The following is a 15,411-nucleotide window of genomic DNA, read 5'->3' on the forward strand; positions in this document are numbered from 1 at the left end:
CACTCCTGATGGTAACTGTCTTATTAAAAGAGGTTTTAAAATGAGTACGATTCATCCCATGTTGACAAGCTTTACATTTAAAACATCTTTTAAAACCAGGTTTCTGTTTCAGCCAATCAGTGTTACTTTTCTTGTTCTCTGTGAATTCACTCCTCACGACTAGATCTTTTAAAGATTTTGATTTTCTATAGACCATGTCGGGATTCCTTTTCACTTTCATACCTAACACTGGATCATTCCGTATAAGATATCAGTGTTTTCTCAGAATAGACCTGACTTCCTTATGCTTACTGTTAAAAGTGGTTATGAATCTCGAACTGACCTTATCGTTCTGCCGTTTACTTAAGTTCTTTTGTTTCTAGGTTCTGGAGGGTTCAAATAATATGTTCTGTCTCATCAGTTTCTTCGCCTTACTAGATGCTCCTCTCAGAATATTATCCTTATACCCTCTTTGGATAAATCTCTGGGTCATCTGTCTCAATTTTCTCATATTCCTCATCACTACTGCAGGTTCGCCTCGCTCTATAGTATTCCCCAAACGGCATACTTCTTATAAGGGCTGCTGGATGGGCTCTTTCCGCATGTAAAATTGAGTTACCTGCAGTTGTTTTACGGAACACTGTTGTTTCTAATCTGCTATCGATTGGGGTAATCCTAATATCGAGGAAATCAATTGTTTTCTTGCTTGAATGTCCCACAAATTCTAAATGGAGGCAATTCTGATTCAAATCCTCAATAAATAGACCGATTGATGTCTCCGTGCCCTGCCACAGCACGAAGACCTCGATGTATCTAACCCATAATAGAACATGATCCATCCAATGGTTAAGGGGACCACCCCTGAGCATCTGTTCCTCCCACCAGCCGAGATGTAAATTGGCGTAACTAGGGGCAAAACAGGTGCCCATCGCGGTCCCCCGTTCCTGCAGGTAAAGGTCATTGCCAAAGAGGAAAATATTTTTAGTTAGACACCACTCCATTATTTCGAGGATCATAATATTCTGGGAAGCAAGGCGTGCTGGTCTCCTATTCAGGTAGTGCTCACATGCTCTTAAACCATCCACATGTCTTATGCTAGTGTACAAGGTTGAGATATCTAGCGTTAGAAGAACCATAGTCTCAGCATCCCAACATATTTCATAAATACATTTCAAAAAGTCTGTTGAATCTTTTATATATGAAGGGAGCGATCTAACTATTGGGTTTAAAAAGTAATCTATATAGCGGGAAGCATTCTCAAAAAGACTACCACAGGATGAGATAATGGGTCTCCCTGGTGGACTAGTGGAGTTTTTGTGTATCTTCGGTAGCATATAGAAGACTGGAACCATAGGATTCTCTTGTTTAATAAATGTGTGCTCATCCCAGCTAAGCAACCCATTTTCTTTCCAATGGTCCAGTCTTCCATAAAATTCCACAGTCATATTCTCATATTCTTTGGGACTTATTCTACTGTAGCAACTACAATCCTGCAGTTGACTTAGTGCCTCTTTTTTATATTGTTCTCTTCCCTAAAGAACCACATTGCCTCCTTTATCTGAAGGTTTAATTAGGAGTCCATCTTCAACCTGTAATTTTTTCACTGTCTTATAATAAAGTGCTTTCTTGGGATTCATGTTATGTTTTCTTTGGTTTTCCTGGAGATACAGGTTTTTCAAATCTCTAGTTATATTTTCCCCAAATAAATCCACATTGTCTTTTGTAGTCTGTGGGAGAAACTTCGAGGGTGCCCTAAAGGGTGTATGGTCTTTTATGTTTAAACTAGTATCTCGTTCAATAGTTTCATCTCTTTCCAGTTGGGAAGTACCATCCATTAATGCTATCATGTCCGTCATAGCCGGTATATCATTGACATTCAAAAAGGCAGTAGGGGTATCCACCACAATTTCTACTTCAGGCTCCTGGATGCTTTTCCGTCCTGCATGTTGCTTGGCCAATTTCAATTTCCTGATGTAACGATAAAGGTCCATTCTGCTGTTTGGATAGTTAAAATCATTGGTGTCACAGTACGAAAGGCATAACTTCAAGATTGTTTCATCATCTTTAGTTAACATCACGGAACTCAAATTAATGATAGTTGTATCTTTGTCACTTTCTTCCATTAATTCTTTGTGTTCGAGCGCAAGGATCTTTTTGTTTGCCAACCTTGTGCTCCTCCTGTACCCCTCGCCTCCTCTTCTTTGTCGTCTTTTCCTCGGCCCCTTCCCCATCCTCTTCCCTTTCCCATGCGATGTTCGGACTGTTGCTCCATGATCATAAAACGGAATTAGTCAGTCACAGGTAATCTTATATCATTTGGCCCTTTCCGGCTTCCATCATCTGATTCCTGTTCAGAGCCGGTATCCGAGCATGGCTGTTTGTTGGGTAGCTTGTCCACTAAAGATTTTTTGGCACCTAGCCATTCGAATTTTTTGGCAAAAGTGTAGATGCGCCCTGATTCGTAATCTATACGATCTCTTATGAACTTGGAGGACTTCCTGTCTTTGATGCGCTTCTCATATTTCTCTAATTTAATTTTCAAATCTGTTTTAAATTTGCCAATTCGGGTCTTCTCCTCATGGTTGTCTAGGGTCTCATTTGGCTCTTTCAGCTTTTCCACCACCTCTAACCGTTCTTTTTCGGCAAACTTTAGAAATATCCGCATCATGTTTGTGGAACTAGCCGCACTATAATCAGCCCACTCTCCGAGCATTTCGATATCTGGGTTCTCAAAGGAGGGGGAAATCATAATTCTAAGTCCGCGTGGGACGCGTCCCACTTCCAAATACCAGCGTAATGAGGCTACCTCCCACCATCGTGAGATTTCTCTTTTCTTGTACTTTTCATAATTCTGCAGATGTTTGTTTAAATCTGTGTTTCCAGCAGGGTCAGCCGCCCCTCCTTCCTTTCTGGCAGGCTGTACTGTGTCTTCGAATAATTTTACAGCCTCGAGCTCTCTTGCTGCACATTCATCATCACTCATGTTTTTGGCCCTTTTAAAACCCTCCGGGTATTCCCTTCCAAATATTTTCCGCCTGGTTAAATGCGAACAGTTGGCACTCTATCCTGAGGCACAACCGGAAAGAAACTCCCGTTCCAGCACCCGACTCCCAAATGCAGTGACCCGTAATTAATGTGGGTAGAATGAACCGTGTTCACTTACCGAAGCTCTGGGATCCTCCGACCCCCGGGCTGTAGCAGTTTACCACGACTCCGCTCACGCCACTCACGCTTGGGAATGCACTTCCGGGTAGTTCCAGGGGGCGCGCCTGTCTCCTGTTGCTTTCACAGTTTGGCGATTCACACTGGCGTGCTACCAAAACGCTGGCGGTGCCGGTTCCGCGACGATCAGCCACGTCGCTCTCTATTCAACAATAGGATATCTACATTCATGAAGAAGGAAATCATCCGGCACTCAAAAGAGGGTATTTTTATTTTCAGGCTTCTTCATTCAGAGTTACATCAACGCGTTTCGGGAGTCAAGCTCCCTTGATCACGATGTTTTTGCCGCCATTACGGACTAGTTAAAATACACAAAAGTGGTAGTAAACAGTGTGAACGGACATTCAAATCATTGTTAAGCTGTCTCACAGTGCAGTGGCCATTTTAACACTTGCAAAAGAATACCTCATTCGGCATTAAAAGGACGTTTTATATCACAGTAAATGCCAAAAATTATGATTAGAAATCTAATATCGCAAGTGCGCTTTAAAATCGATTCCATTTTCTGAGAATATGAACGTGTGTTACGGGCAAGTGCCCATATAACAAAAGAATGGGAAGGCATTTATATGTTTTTTTACAATTCCTGATCGCATGCTGACCAACAAATCTTTACACTTAAACATAATTATTAACCCTGGGACAGCTGACAATGAATATCAGAATATTACACGTAGCTTTGTCTATAGGAAAAACTTCTAATGAATGGAATGTGAGCTTATTGATAATACAATGGATCTAGAACATCCTTATTTTCATAAAGTGCCAATGCTTATATGTAAACAATAATACTCTCTTACTGTAAACAATTACTATTCATATTGCACACATATATATATAATAATTTGTTATATTCACTGAAAAAACCATGGGTTTCAGACATGTTATAGTTAGCTGGACATTTCACTCATACAAAACCATTGAAATTCCCCCGTTATAGTTAGTTATACTAAGTATAACTCGCGTACCCGAAATCCACTGCTGATGATGTCACATATTACATCATTCATGACCTGGTCAGTGACATCACTGATGACATCTCAAATGAGATCACTGATGACATCCGATATTTAAATATGTATTTTTTTATATAAAAAAATACATATTTAAATATCGAACCAAACCACATTCACTGGATGTCATCAGTGATCTCATTTGAGATGTCATCAGTGATGTCACTGACCAGGTCATGAATGATGTAATATGTGACATCATCAGCAGTGGATTTCGGGTACGCGAGTTATACTTAGTATAACTAACTATAACGGAGGAATTTCAATGGTTTTGTATGAGTGAAATGTCCAGCTAACTATAACATGTCTGAAACCCATGGTTTTTTCAGTGAATATAACAAATTATTATATATATATATCAATCTGCATTGAAGAATGAGTGGATGTATACGTTTCTGGATGGAGGATTTAGTAGCACTGTGCTTGTCTAAGTGACATTTTAAAGTGTCTCACTAAATAAATGGGATAGTGATTAAACTGTGTGAATAGCTGTATCACTATCTCTTGTGTAAACTCCTACATAAGTTGGTTACTAGGTATGTGAAAGTCTATATTGGTTATTAATTAGTTAAATGAGTATATTTGTATGGGATAGTGAATGTGTGTGTGGTTTGGTGGGAGGTGTGTGACTGTCCAAAGATGTGTAAATAGTTGATTTACTAGTTATGAGGTTAAGACTGTATGTGGAAACAGTTGTTTGAGTGAGTGAATCTCTTTATGGGTGTGGTGATGAGTAAATATATTTCTCAATGATACATGTACAACAAACTAGAAATATAAATGGCAGTGCTTGTGACATTTGTATATAAATACATAAGACTCTGTGATTGTATGAGTGACTGTATCAAACTGTATACTTGTAATAGCGATTTTATAACACACTAAGTATGAGTTACTATCTATACGAATAAATAAAGTGGTGTTTGTATAAGTGTGTAGCTTAGTAAATGTAAGTATGATCAATTGTTTGCATACGTGAGTAGGATGACTGCATAAGTGAATAGGATGTGTGGCGGTGTGTAATGTCGACGTAGGTGTATAAGTATATTTAATAGTGTTCTATTGATCTTTGTTAGCATGTATGAGTGAATCTATAGGTAAGTGTTTAGGTGTGTGTGTGTGTAGATGTAGGAATCACTGAGTGGGTTTTTAGAAACTGGTATTGGTGTGTCAATGGTATGAGTGTTGAAAGCTTATACTAGTGTATGATAAGATGCATCAGATTGTCACGTGGATGTCATCAGTGATGTCATCAGTGATGTCACTGACCATGTCATGAATGATGTAATATGTGACATCATCAGCGGTGAATTGCAGGCGCGCGAGTTATACTTAGTACAACTAACTATAACTGAGGAATTTCAATGGTTTTGTAAGAGTGGAATGTCCAGCTAACTATAACACCCGTAAAACCTATGGTTTTTTCAGTGAATTTCAAAGGCTTTTTAAATGCTAATTCCTCACTATAACAGATCTAAAACCTTTGGTTTGTTCAGTGAATTTCAAAGGTTTTGTAAATGACCATTTTTAAATGTAATAATTGTTATATTTATTTACTTGATACTGATTTATTACATTTTTCTAAACCATTTATTTTTAGATATTTTATTTTGTAAAGTACATTATAACTACATTACAAAATATACTTTCTCAGAATGAATTACTTTAGTTTAAATACTTTGCAAATAGGCAATAGACTTTTAAGAACAGTAGTTACAGTTGTTGCAATGGGCAACTCCATTTCAAACACAATGCAACATTGAGCTCAATGTGAATTTCTAGTTAAATGCAATTAGTTACTTTATGGATTACTTTTCTAACTACAGGACTGGATCCTAGATTCAGTACTTGGACATCTCCTGTAAACAGTTGAGTAAAAGCGTTTTGGTTACAGTAGTGATTTTAAAAGAATATTAATGTATTTTAAAAGTTGACACTTCGAAATTTTTTCACATAGAATCACCAATGTTATCCTGGGGGAGGAAGTTCACTTAGCAGGTAAGTAGTGTTATCGTTACTTTTTCTTACTCAGTGGTGGATCCTGGATCCAGCACTGGTGCATCTCCTGTACACAGTTTAAAGAATGCGTTTAAGTAATTCAGGCGATTTTTAAGGAATATTTTTAGTTTGTGAAAATAGACACTTAAAACTTTTCTGGTGAAAACCAGACAATGGATTCCTATAGAAGGTAATACAAGTTACTGGTAAGCACGGCTAGAATTACTTTTCAGGGTCAGTGCTGGGATAAAAGATGCAGCACTGGGTTCTCTCCTGAGAACAGGTGAGTAAATCTGTATTCGTCGTTCGGATAATTTTAGGTGAATGTTAAAGTTCCAAAACTCCACACGTAGAAGAAGTTAAAGTGAAAACAGTCAATGTTAGGCTATGGAAGGAAATTCAAGTTACTGGTAAGTATGGTTAGAATAACTTTTTAGGATCAGTACTGGGCTCAAAGATGCAGCACTGAGGTCTCTCCCGGTAACAGGTGAGTAAATCGGAATTCGTAGTACATCCAGTAAGCGCCACAGAGCTGCGTAGCAGAGAGATGTAAAAAGGGGCGCAGCCTGCACCACCCCTATGCAACGCAGCACAGTGGTACTTTCTGGAAGCACCTGGTCGTCTACTTGGTCCCCATGGTCCCTCAGGTTTGAAGTGGAATTTTTTTCCCCAACTTAAAACGCGCCACAGGGCATGTTTGCACACATCACGTCAGGCCCTGTCCCCTCCCTTCACCACTGTGTAAATGCGCCCTGTCACCGTTCTAAGTTGAGAGATTAAGTCCCCTTCAATCCTAAGGGTCCCTAGGGTCAAACTAGCCTACTAGGCGCCACAGAGCTACGTTGCAGAGAGGTGTAAAAAGGGGCGTGGCCTCTGAACACCTGTCTGCAACGCAGCTCCGTGGCGCATACTGGAGATAGCTGTTGGGCTATTTGGCCCTCCGGGACCCTCGGTATTGAAAGAGAATTAATTCCCCAACTTACGCGCCACGGGGTGCGTTTGCACAGTGGTGAAGGAAGGGGGTATGGCCTGAGGTGATATGTCTGCAAACACGCCCTGTGGCGCGGTTTAAGTTGGGCAATTAATTCCTCCTCAATGCTGTGGGGGCCAACTAGCCCATCAGCTACGTCCAGTATGCGCCAGTAGGCTGCGTTGCAGAGGGGTGTTCAGAGGCCACGCCTTTTTATACAACACTACAACGCAGCTCCGTGGCGCTTACTGGAGGTACCTGTTGGGCTAGTTGGCCCCCAGGGACCCTCAGTATTGACAAGGAATTAATTCCCCAACTTAAACCGCGCCACAGGGCGTGTTTGCACACATGTGAACTCAGGCCCCACCCCCTCCCTTCGCCACTGTGCAAACACGCCCCGCAGTGTGTTTTAAGTTGGGGGATTAACTCCCCTTGAATACTGAGGGTCCCTGGGGTGCAACTAGCCCACCAGCTACCTTCAGTAAGCGCCACAGAGCTGCGTTTCAGAGAGGTGTAAAAAGGGGCGTGGTCTCAGAACACCTCTCTGCAACGCAGCTCCCTGGCGCATACTGGAGGTACTTGGTGGGCTAGTTGGCCCCCAGGCACCCCCAGTATTCAAGGGGAATTTGTTACCCCTCTGCAAACGCACCAGGGGGTGCTTTTGCAGAGTGGTGCAATGAGGGGGGTGTCCTCCGGCCGTGATGCCGTTTATTTATCTTTTTGTTTTTTGAAGAGGGGGCTGTGTAGACCCTTTATTTTTCTAAAAAATTTGGCCCTGGGGACCTCATCCACCAGGGCCTGCCCCAAATGTTTTATTTTTAAATGAAAACCTTGGGAAGGGGGCCGCGTGGCCCCCCTCCTGAGGCCATAATCTGCCCCGGGGACCCCATCCCCCGGGGAATGGGCCTTTAAAAAAAAATATATATATATATATTTGGATTGGGGCTGCCTTGCCCCCCTCCTATGGCCCCTGGGGACCCCATCCCCCGGGGCCAACCCCCCCCTTTTTTTTTTCCATTCATTTTGGGGAGGGGGGCACGCCGGGACACTGCAGGAGCCGGCCCTCCGGGCTGGCGGTCCTCAGGGCCATCAAGGGCTCCAGGAGGGGGGTCGCGCGGCCCCCCTCCCACAATTTAAAAAGCCCTGGGGGGTGGTGGTCCCCGGGGCTTGGGGATTCCATAACTGACCCCCAAATAAAAAAACGTAGTGCCACGGGGAGATGGCGGTCCCCGGGGCTTGTGGGGGGCTCAAGCCCTCCAAAACAGTTTTTTTTGTTTTTTTTTTTTGAAAAAAAAAGCCCCGAGGACCGCCGGTGAGCCCCCCGCATATATTAGCAAAAGGCCCCGGGGGATGGTGGTCCCCAGGGCTTGGGGGGGCCTTTGAGCCCCCCACCCACTTATGATTAAAGCCCCGGGGCTGGCTGTCCCCGGGGCTGGGGGGGGCCCCCCACCTAAACTATGTAAATGCCCCTGGGATTTGTCCCCCCCCGGGGGCTAAAAAGTGATAGCGCGGGAGCCCTCGCTTCTTTTTTTTCTTTTCATCGGCAAGATCCGCGAAACCCTGCGTGGATTTTGCAGGTTTTTTTTTTTTGGGGCCCTGGAGGTCCTTGTGGGACCCCTGAGCAGGCCTAGGGGGTCAGTATGTTTCTACCCTGCCCCCTTTTTGCGTTTGTTTCTTAGGTTTCTTGTGCCTCGGTTCTACTGAGGCACAAGATGGCTGCCAATACTGCGTGATTTGGAGTGTTGACAGCCTATTAGATTACAGCTCGTGCACGGCAGGGTGCGCTTACGGTGTGCGAATCCTGCATGCCCATAGATATATATGTACTTTTAAATGTCATTTTCCCAGGAACTACTGAACGGATTTAAACCATTTAAGCAAAAGGCACGAGTCTGAACTAAGGACTACCTCTTTGCCAAATTTGGTGTAATTCCGTTCAGCAGTTCGGGCTATAGCGGCGGCTTAAGTTCCCTATGGAAAATTGCATGGGGAAAACGTGTTTTGGGACCCCCCATTTTTTCTCGGCCCCCGCTTCACGAATCGCCCTGCGACTTTCAGGATCGGAGCGAACTGGAGCTGCCCATTAATTTTGAAAATTTTGCAAAGATTCATCAACCGGCGCAAAAGTTACTCCAAATAGAAATGTTGCGGATTTCCTATGGGAAATAGGTCCTAACTATAACTACCTACTGGCGACCGCCAGTAGGTAATATATATACTACTGTACTCCCTACCTGTGACCATCTTGCAGCTAGGATTACCTCCATGGATTACTTCCATAGGAACCTTCAACCCAAAACATTTAATAGCATATTTATGCGAACACTTTAAGAAAATGACAACACGCAACAGCATGATGCTGGACAACTTACACCTGAGAGGATACAAATTGAAGCTCCACATAACTTCACTTGCCCTCTGGTAGGAAAAAAACCTGCTACAAAATAAATGGGAAACCTCTGAAGTGAATGTGGTAGGCTCAAGATACGCAAGTTTACATAGACTAAAACAATCTTACACAGTAAAGAGACTGTTTTATCAATTTTCTAAAAAGGAATTGAAGTCAAAGCTCTGTAGTGACATATAATTATCTATTTAGGTGTATGATGTCCAATGCCAATGAACCCCTTCGGTGCTCGTGACGAGACCAGCTCGTCGTGAGTCACGGTGGAGCTATGCTCATGACGACCTGGTCTTGTCATAACAGCGCCGCTCTGCCCACGTGCGGTTAATTCCCCGCCTGTGCGGGCGAATTAATCAGTGTGCAGGGTCGTGATGAGACCAGGCAGTCATGAGCACAGCTCCGCTGTGACTCGTGACGACCTGGTCTCGTCACAAGCACCCCGGCGCCGCGCTTACCCTGCCCCCCGCACCGTGGGGGAATTACCCCCGCAGGGAAGGGGTTAAGGCGATCTGAAAGTTTCATCAGGGTGTAACAGTGAGCAGTTTATACTTTTGTTTAGTATGGCCCAAGTATCCTTCTTTATCAAGTCTCCAATCTTCATGTAATACGATCTTCCTTATTTAAATTGCCTTTGCCATAATTTAACAGCATACCTCCTAATCCATTTTAAGTTGTCGGGCCACTACGATTGCATTGAAATATTTTGTCACACAGGCTAGGTTGGCTTGTATCGTATGAAAAGAGCCCAAAAATAGAAGAAAAAAATGAATTAAATTGCACAGGTGATTTGAATGGAACATGATGCAGTACGATGATCCTAACAATAGATCTCTGTTATGAAAGCTGGGAAATATTGGTATTTATAGCTACAGCAGATAACATTTCTATCGAATGTTGCATAGTTTTTCTCATTTGGTATTCTAGTAAATTAAGAGCATTGGATGATTTACACATCTACACACAATTGTGACCGATATTTTAGGAGTACCCTGGTATAGGGCAAAAACAGCAGGGAGGCCTCTTATGTGAGTGTAATGACCTACTTCTCTATGTTTTGGTGCTTCTGTCAGTCACCAGGCCATTACTTACCACATCCTTTCCCAGGATCCAGAAAGACACCACATTTCACAACTTACCCAAGAAAGGAATAAACACTGACAACATATAAGACCATTGCTGAGGAGCTCGCAAATAACAAGTCACAACACCTCCCCATCCGAGAAGGTACGCAGCAAATCACAACACCTCCCCATCTGAGAGGGTACACAACGCATGCTCCTCCTAGCAATGTATTGGATAGAATAAATAGAATTTAGCCATTCCTGATGGGAGCCGATTTCCCTCCCGTATCAACAATTACCCATTAGAGGGGAATCGCCCATCCCTCTGTAAGTACTTGGTAAAAAAGGGTCCCGACCTTCCCTCACAAGGAATACAAACAAATGATATGCTCTAGGGTTTCTTTATTACATGATAATAGGATGACAAAAGAAAGAAATAACTAAACATCACAGTAAACATTAGTAGCAATCATCACCACATACATAGAGCCTGAAAATAAGACATAGTTAGATACAATAAGTACACCTGGAACACCTCACCATAATCATAGGCGTCTTATCATCTGAAGAAGGGTCCGTCTCTCTTTCCCTCTGGTTGGGTCAGGACTCTCTGTTGCACAAACACGACTGCACGTCTGCACCGTAATGCATCATCAGACCGCCAAACCACCAGACCAGCATCTCAAACCTTCTATTCTTTGGCAAGATTATTCTAATGCAAGACCATCCTACATTAAGGCTAAGGTAACATAGCACACTAAAGTCAGTACACAATGGTGGTGATCGAGGGTCATCACAGACCATCCGACCACTGAAGTGGCTGATTCACTACAGTCAGTGCAACATGAGGCAGAAAATAAGAATATCCGTTACTTCCCTAGAGTACCATATTTAGGTATTGCCATTTATATTGTTTGTTGGAATTATGGGATAATGATCCTCACTCTTCGAGTGTCAGAGTTTTCTTTCAATGATGAATTCGTAATTTTGGTAGCAAGGCTGTGCATAGAACTGGAGTGATGAAGGGCCCTTAATAGAAAAAACACCTTGCGAAAAGAAAATGTAATTTTAATATCTACCACGGAGTAAAAAAAAAATAGATCACCTTTGTAAACCTTGTAAACTTTTGTAAACCTCTTTGAGAGACTAAGTTGTTGGATCAGGCTGTCTTTCTGTTACTTTGAGTCATTCATTGAGCATGTTTTTCTTTGTTTAGCAATATTATAATCGGAAGCCAAAGGGGCTGAATGGTGCCTTGCAGGATCTGGGAATTACATTCTCCGGGCGGGAACATTCAGGTATGTAGTTCTATAGATTGTTTATGCCTCGTGGCAATGCCACCACAGCAACACTCCTAGCTGAATAAATAAAGTTGCACAGTCCAGTTATATTCCTTATCAAATGTAGACAGAAGCCCCTAGTCTAAACCCTCCGTACAGTCTGGGTTGCATCATTTTATCTTGACTCGTGTTAAACTCCTTTAACTGCTATCAGATCCCGTAACTAAATGCAGATCTGCTGACTTTTCTGGACCCCTCATCGAAACACATCTCGCCTAATAAACCCACGTTAATTGGCTTCCTGATCTGGACCATTTTAAAGGGCCCTATGTGCAGTTTAGTTCACAGTGCTGTGCTACATAAGTGACAATCTTCTAGCCAGTATTTGTTTAAAGTCTACTGCATTACCACTTGAAAGTTTTTAATCCCTTGCCTAGTTTGCACACTGTCATGTAATTCGATCACTACTTCTCTTGAAGGTTTGGATGACTCCCGCAATACTGCCCGTCTTGCATGGAGGATGATCTGTGATGGGTGTATGATGAAAATTACTAAATCATTGGATAAGGTTAGTGGTTCCTTCACTTCTCCATTCCTTACTGCCTCGAATTCAGGAACAAGAGAAGGTAGATGAAGAACAGACCTGGATGCACTTTCGGAATGTTTGTGAGCTTTTACAGTTGTTTTTATATCTACTCTTTGCATCTAAAGTCTTGATCACTTCCAAGAATGTTGATAATGGGTGCACACAATTTTTTATTTTGTTTTTGGAACTCCTAGGTACGCCCAAAGATGAATTTTGCTGCGCGAGCTGGAAATGCAAATCTACCCAACAATAACATTGTTCAGAATGACACCATGGCTGAAGTGCCAGAGAACAAGGCTTCAATTTGTGCAGAGAACCATCTGAATCTGAGGAAAGACAATGATATTCCCAATCCATTGGAAACTGGTGGAGAGATTGAAGTTCTCAAGTCTACCAGTCCTACCACTTCTGTCCAGCAACCAGAAATTGATAAATCAGCTGAAGACCATTCTGCAACCCAAACTTTATTATCTCCCCAAACTCTAATTAATGGCCTTTCTACTTCCTTCGTTCGACGTCCACGCAGTTATCACCGTAACGTATCAATGAATATGCCGAATAGTATCCAAATAGGGAATTTTTCATCCTCCATTAATGGTAATGCCACACGCTTTGGGGCAGGACTCGTGCTTGTTTCCACTACTATTTCTTCTGTTAGCAGCAACTCCGACTCAGACCTAGCATCGAGTTCTGAATGTTTATCTATGTTGGCTGACTGGGAAGATGTAGCAGTAATCGATGAATCTGAGAGTGAGCCACATTTGAACGCTCCACTGCTAGAGGAAAGCACCTTGTGCCCAGACCCTGTTAAATCAACCGCATTACAGTCTCCAAATGAAACCAATTTTTATAAAGGCTTCGACAGCAGAAAGAAGACTGAAGCTCAAATGTCTCCCTCCACAAATCAATCAATTGTGTACAAAAGTCCCAATACTACAATTTATAATGTTGGGGAAGTAAACAAGCAAGCTTCTTCTAATTTTAAGCTGCCCGAGTTGATGCCAAGCCATTCAAACATGCTAGGTGATAGCAAACAATCTTGCTCTTTGCTAAAGCCGGCTGGTGCAATCATAACTAATCCAAAGGCGATTAACCACACACATACGCGCTCTACTTTACATTCCAAGACCATTCTAAACAGTTCCCTGAAGGTTGCAGGCATTTCTAATACACAGCAGTCAAAATGTTCCACTCTGTTATCTTATTTTCAAAAAAGGAAGTTTCCCAGTACCCATTTTATCTCTCCACCCAAGAAACAGCCCTTCACTGTTTATGAAGATAAAGTAGAAGCCAATAAATCCTTACCGTTGAGCACAAGACCCTCCCGTACTGTTTCCTCGATGGTTTTAAACTCTTCAGTTAACAAACAACCGACTTCAAGAATTGTGAGCAATAGCAAAATCACTCCCCCTTTGTGTAACTGTGGCAGGCGCTCTAAGAGACTGACTGTTTCAAGTATTGGACCTAACCAAGGCAGGGCCTTCTACAGCTGTCCCATTGGAAAGCGGGTTGAAGGAAAGAAGAAAGGTTGTGGGTATTTTAAATGGGAAGACACCTTTCTCAAGGAGACATCTGCAAACTCCCCATGTCTCACTGCAAACAGTTTTATATCTCGTGGAACCAGTTTAATTTCTTCAGAAGGTTCGGCTTCTTCACCAAAACGAAGCTTGGGTCTCAGGCCTTCTATGAGAATGTAAATGTCAGATAGATCCTTTGTAATTCCTCCTTTGCTCAAAGAGTAAGACTGCTGATGTACTTCTGTGAACACATTTTTAGTAATTTACAATGCTGTAAACCTATTACATGAACTATTTATAATCTGAATTACCAAAGGTTTGAATTTTTTTTTTACCTATACGATGAATTTTGAAAACTTTTGTAGCATGTCTGCATATTTTCCTACACAAGATATGTCCAATTCAATTAGGAATTGCATGTAAATTTAGTATTTGAAAGGCGCTCTTTCACAATGAAATTTGACCTAATCTGATAATATTCCCAGTTTACCAAGCTATTTTTACGTATCATGTTTTCTGCAAGTATGAAATAAAATTGTAAAGCACACTTAATTTTGTTTTTTCAACTTACTTAGCCTAAGGCTAGCAATAATGTGTGCATTAAAAGCAAATGGAAATTTTATTCTAGAATTGATCACCTACTCCTGTTAGTCACTTAAATAACGGGGGGGGGGCGCAATTCACAAAACTATTGCACGCATACATTCTACAAATGTCTAGCTTTAAATTCACATTTTGTATTTTCAAAGCGCAGATGTACACTCGCAAAGTGAATTATTTCAGACCCTGTTTGTGCTGTAATATTCTGTGTGAGCAAATCTGCTCACATGGGTAAGAGGTTCCATGGTGGCACTGCCTTGCAAAAACCTTGTGGGAGGTATGATTCCATGCACAGTAAACCTCCTGGAAGCCCTCCGTGCTCCCAGTACCAGTCTTCTAGACCCGGACAGCACAACATGGCTGCTACCGACCAGAGACAAGAATCAGCCCTCCTGCTGAGTCCAGCTCGAGCAGGGGAAGGCAGAACAATAGGTATCCTGTGACCACCTCCCAGACAGGGTTTAGTGTATTGGGGCCGGGTGGGAGTGCTTGCCAGCACCACTGTCTGTTGGAGGTGTACATTTGGTGTCCTCCGTGCATAGTCCAGCAGTTCAAACCAGCTCAGGGAGCTGTTGGCTTCTGCTCTGAAACTGGACAAAAGACATGGGAGTATCCTCCCCACTATCCGGCCCCTCCCCTGGGAGGGAACCCTGAATCATCCCAATCCTTTCCTTAGGGTACTTAAGGGCTTACCTGTAGGTGGATCCCTAGATTCGTCGTGGGACAAGATTCATATCAAGACACCACTTCTTCTTCGACCGGCTGAGCACTCTGGACTTCG

At 42.5% G+C, this 15,411-nt stretch overlaps 1 protein-coding gene across 1 annotated transcript in view; it reads left to right on the top strand.

Annotated features, from left to right (window-relative positions):
* ERI2 (ERI1 exoribonuclease family member 2) overlaps positions 1 to 14,582 on the top strand; it is a 66,033-nt gene extending 51,451 nt beyond the window's left edge. The window contains exons 8-10 of the mRNA XM_078665088.1: positions 11,864 to 11,945; positions 12,407 to 12,495; positions 12,708 to 14,582. Of these exons, the coding sequence (XP_078521214.1) occupies positions 11,864 to 11,945; positions 12,407 to 12,495; positions 12,708 to 14,210 (1,674 nt within the window). The 3' untranslated portion in view covers positions 14,211 to 14,582. The remainder of the gene's footprint in view (positions 1 to 11,863; positions 11,946 to 12,406; positions 12,496 to 12,707) is intronic.
* The last annotated feature ends 829 nt before the right edge of the window (positions 14,583 to 15,411 follow it).

The sequence above is a fragment of the Lissotriton helveticus genome, chromosome 10 (assembly GCF_964261635.1).
Source record: "Lissotriton helveticus chromosome 10, aLisHel1.1, whole genome shotgun sequence".
In the NCBI taxonomy this organism is placed as follows: domain Eukaryota; kingdom Metazoa; phylum Chordata; class Amphibia; order Caudata; family Salamandridae; genus Lissotriton; species Lissotriton helveticus.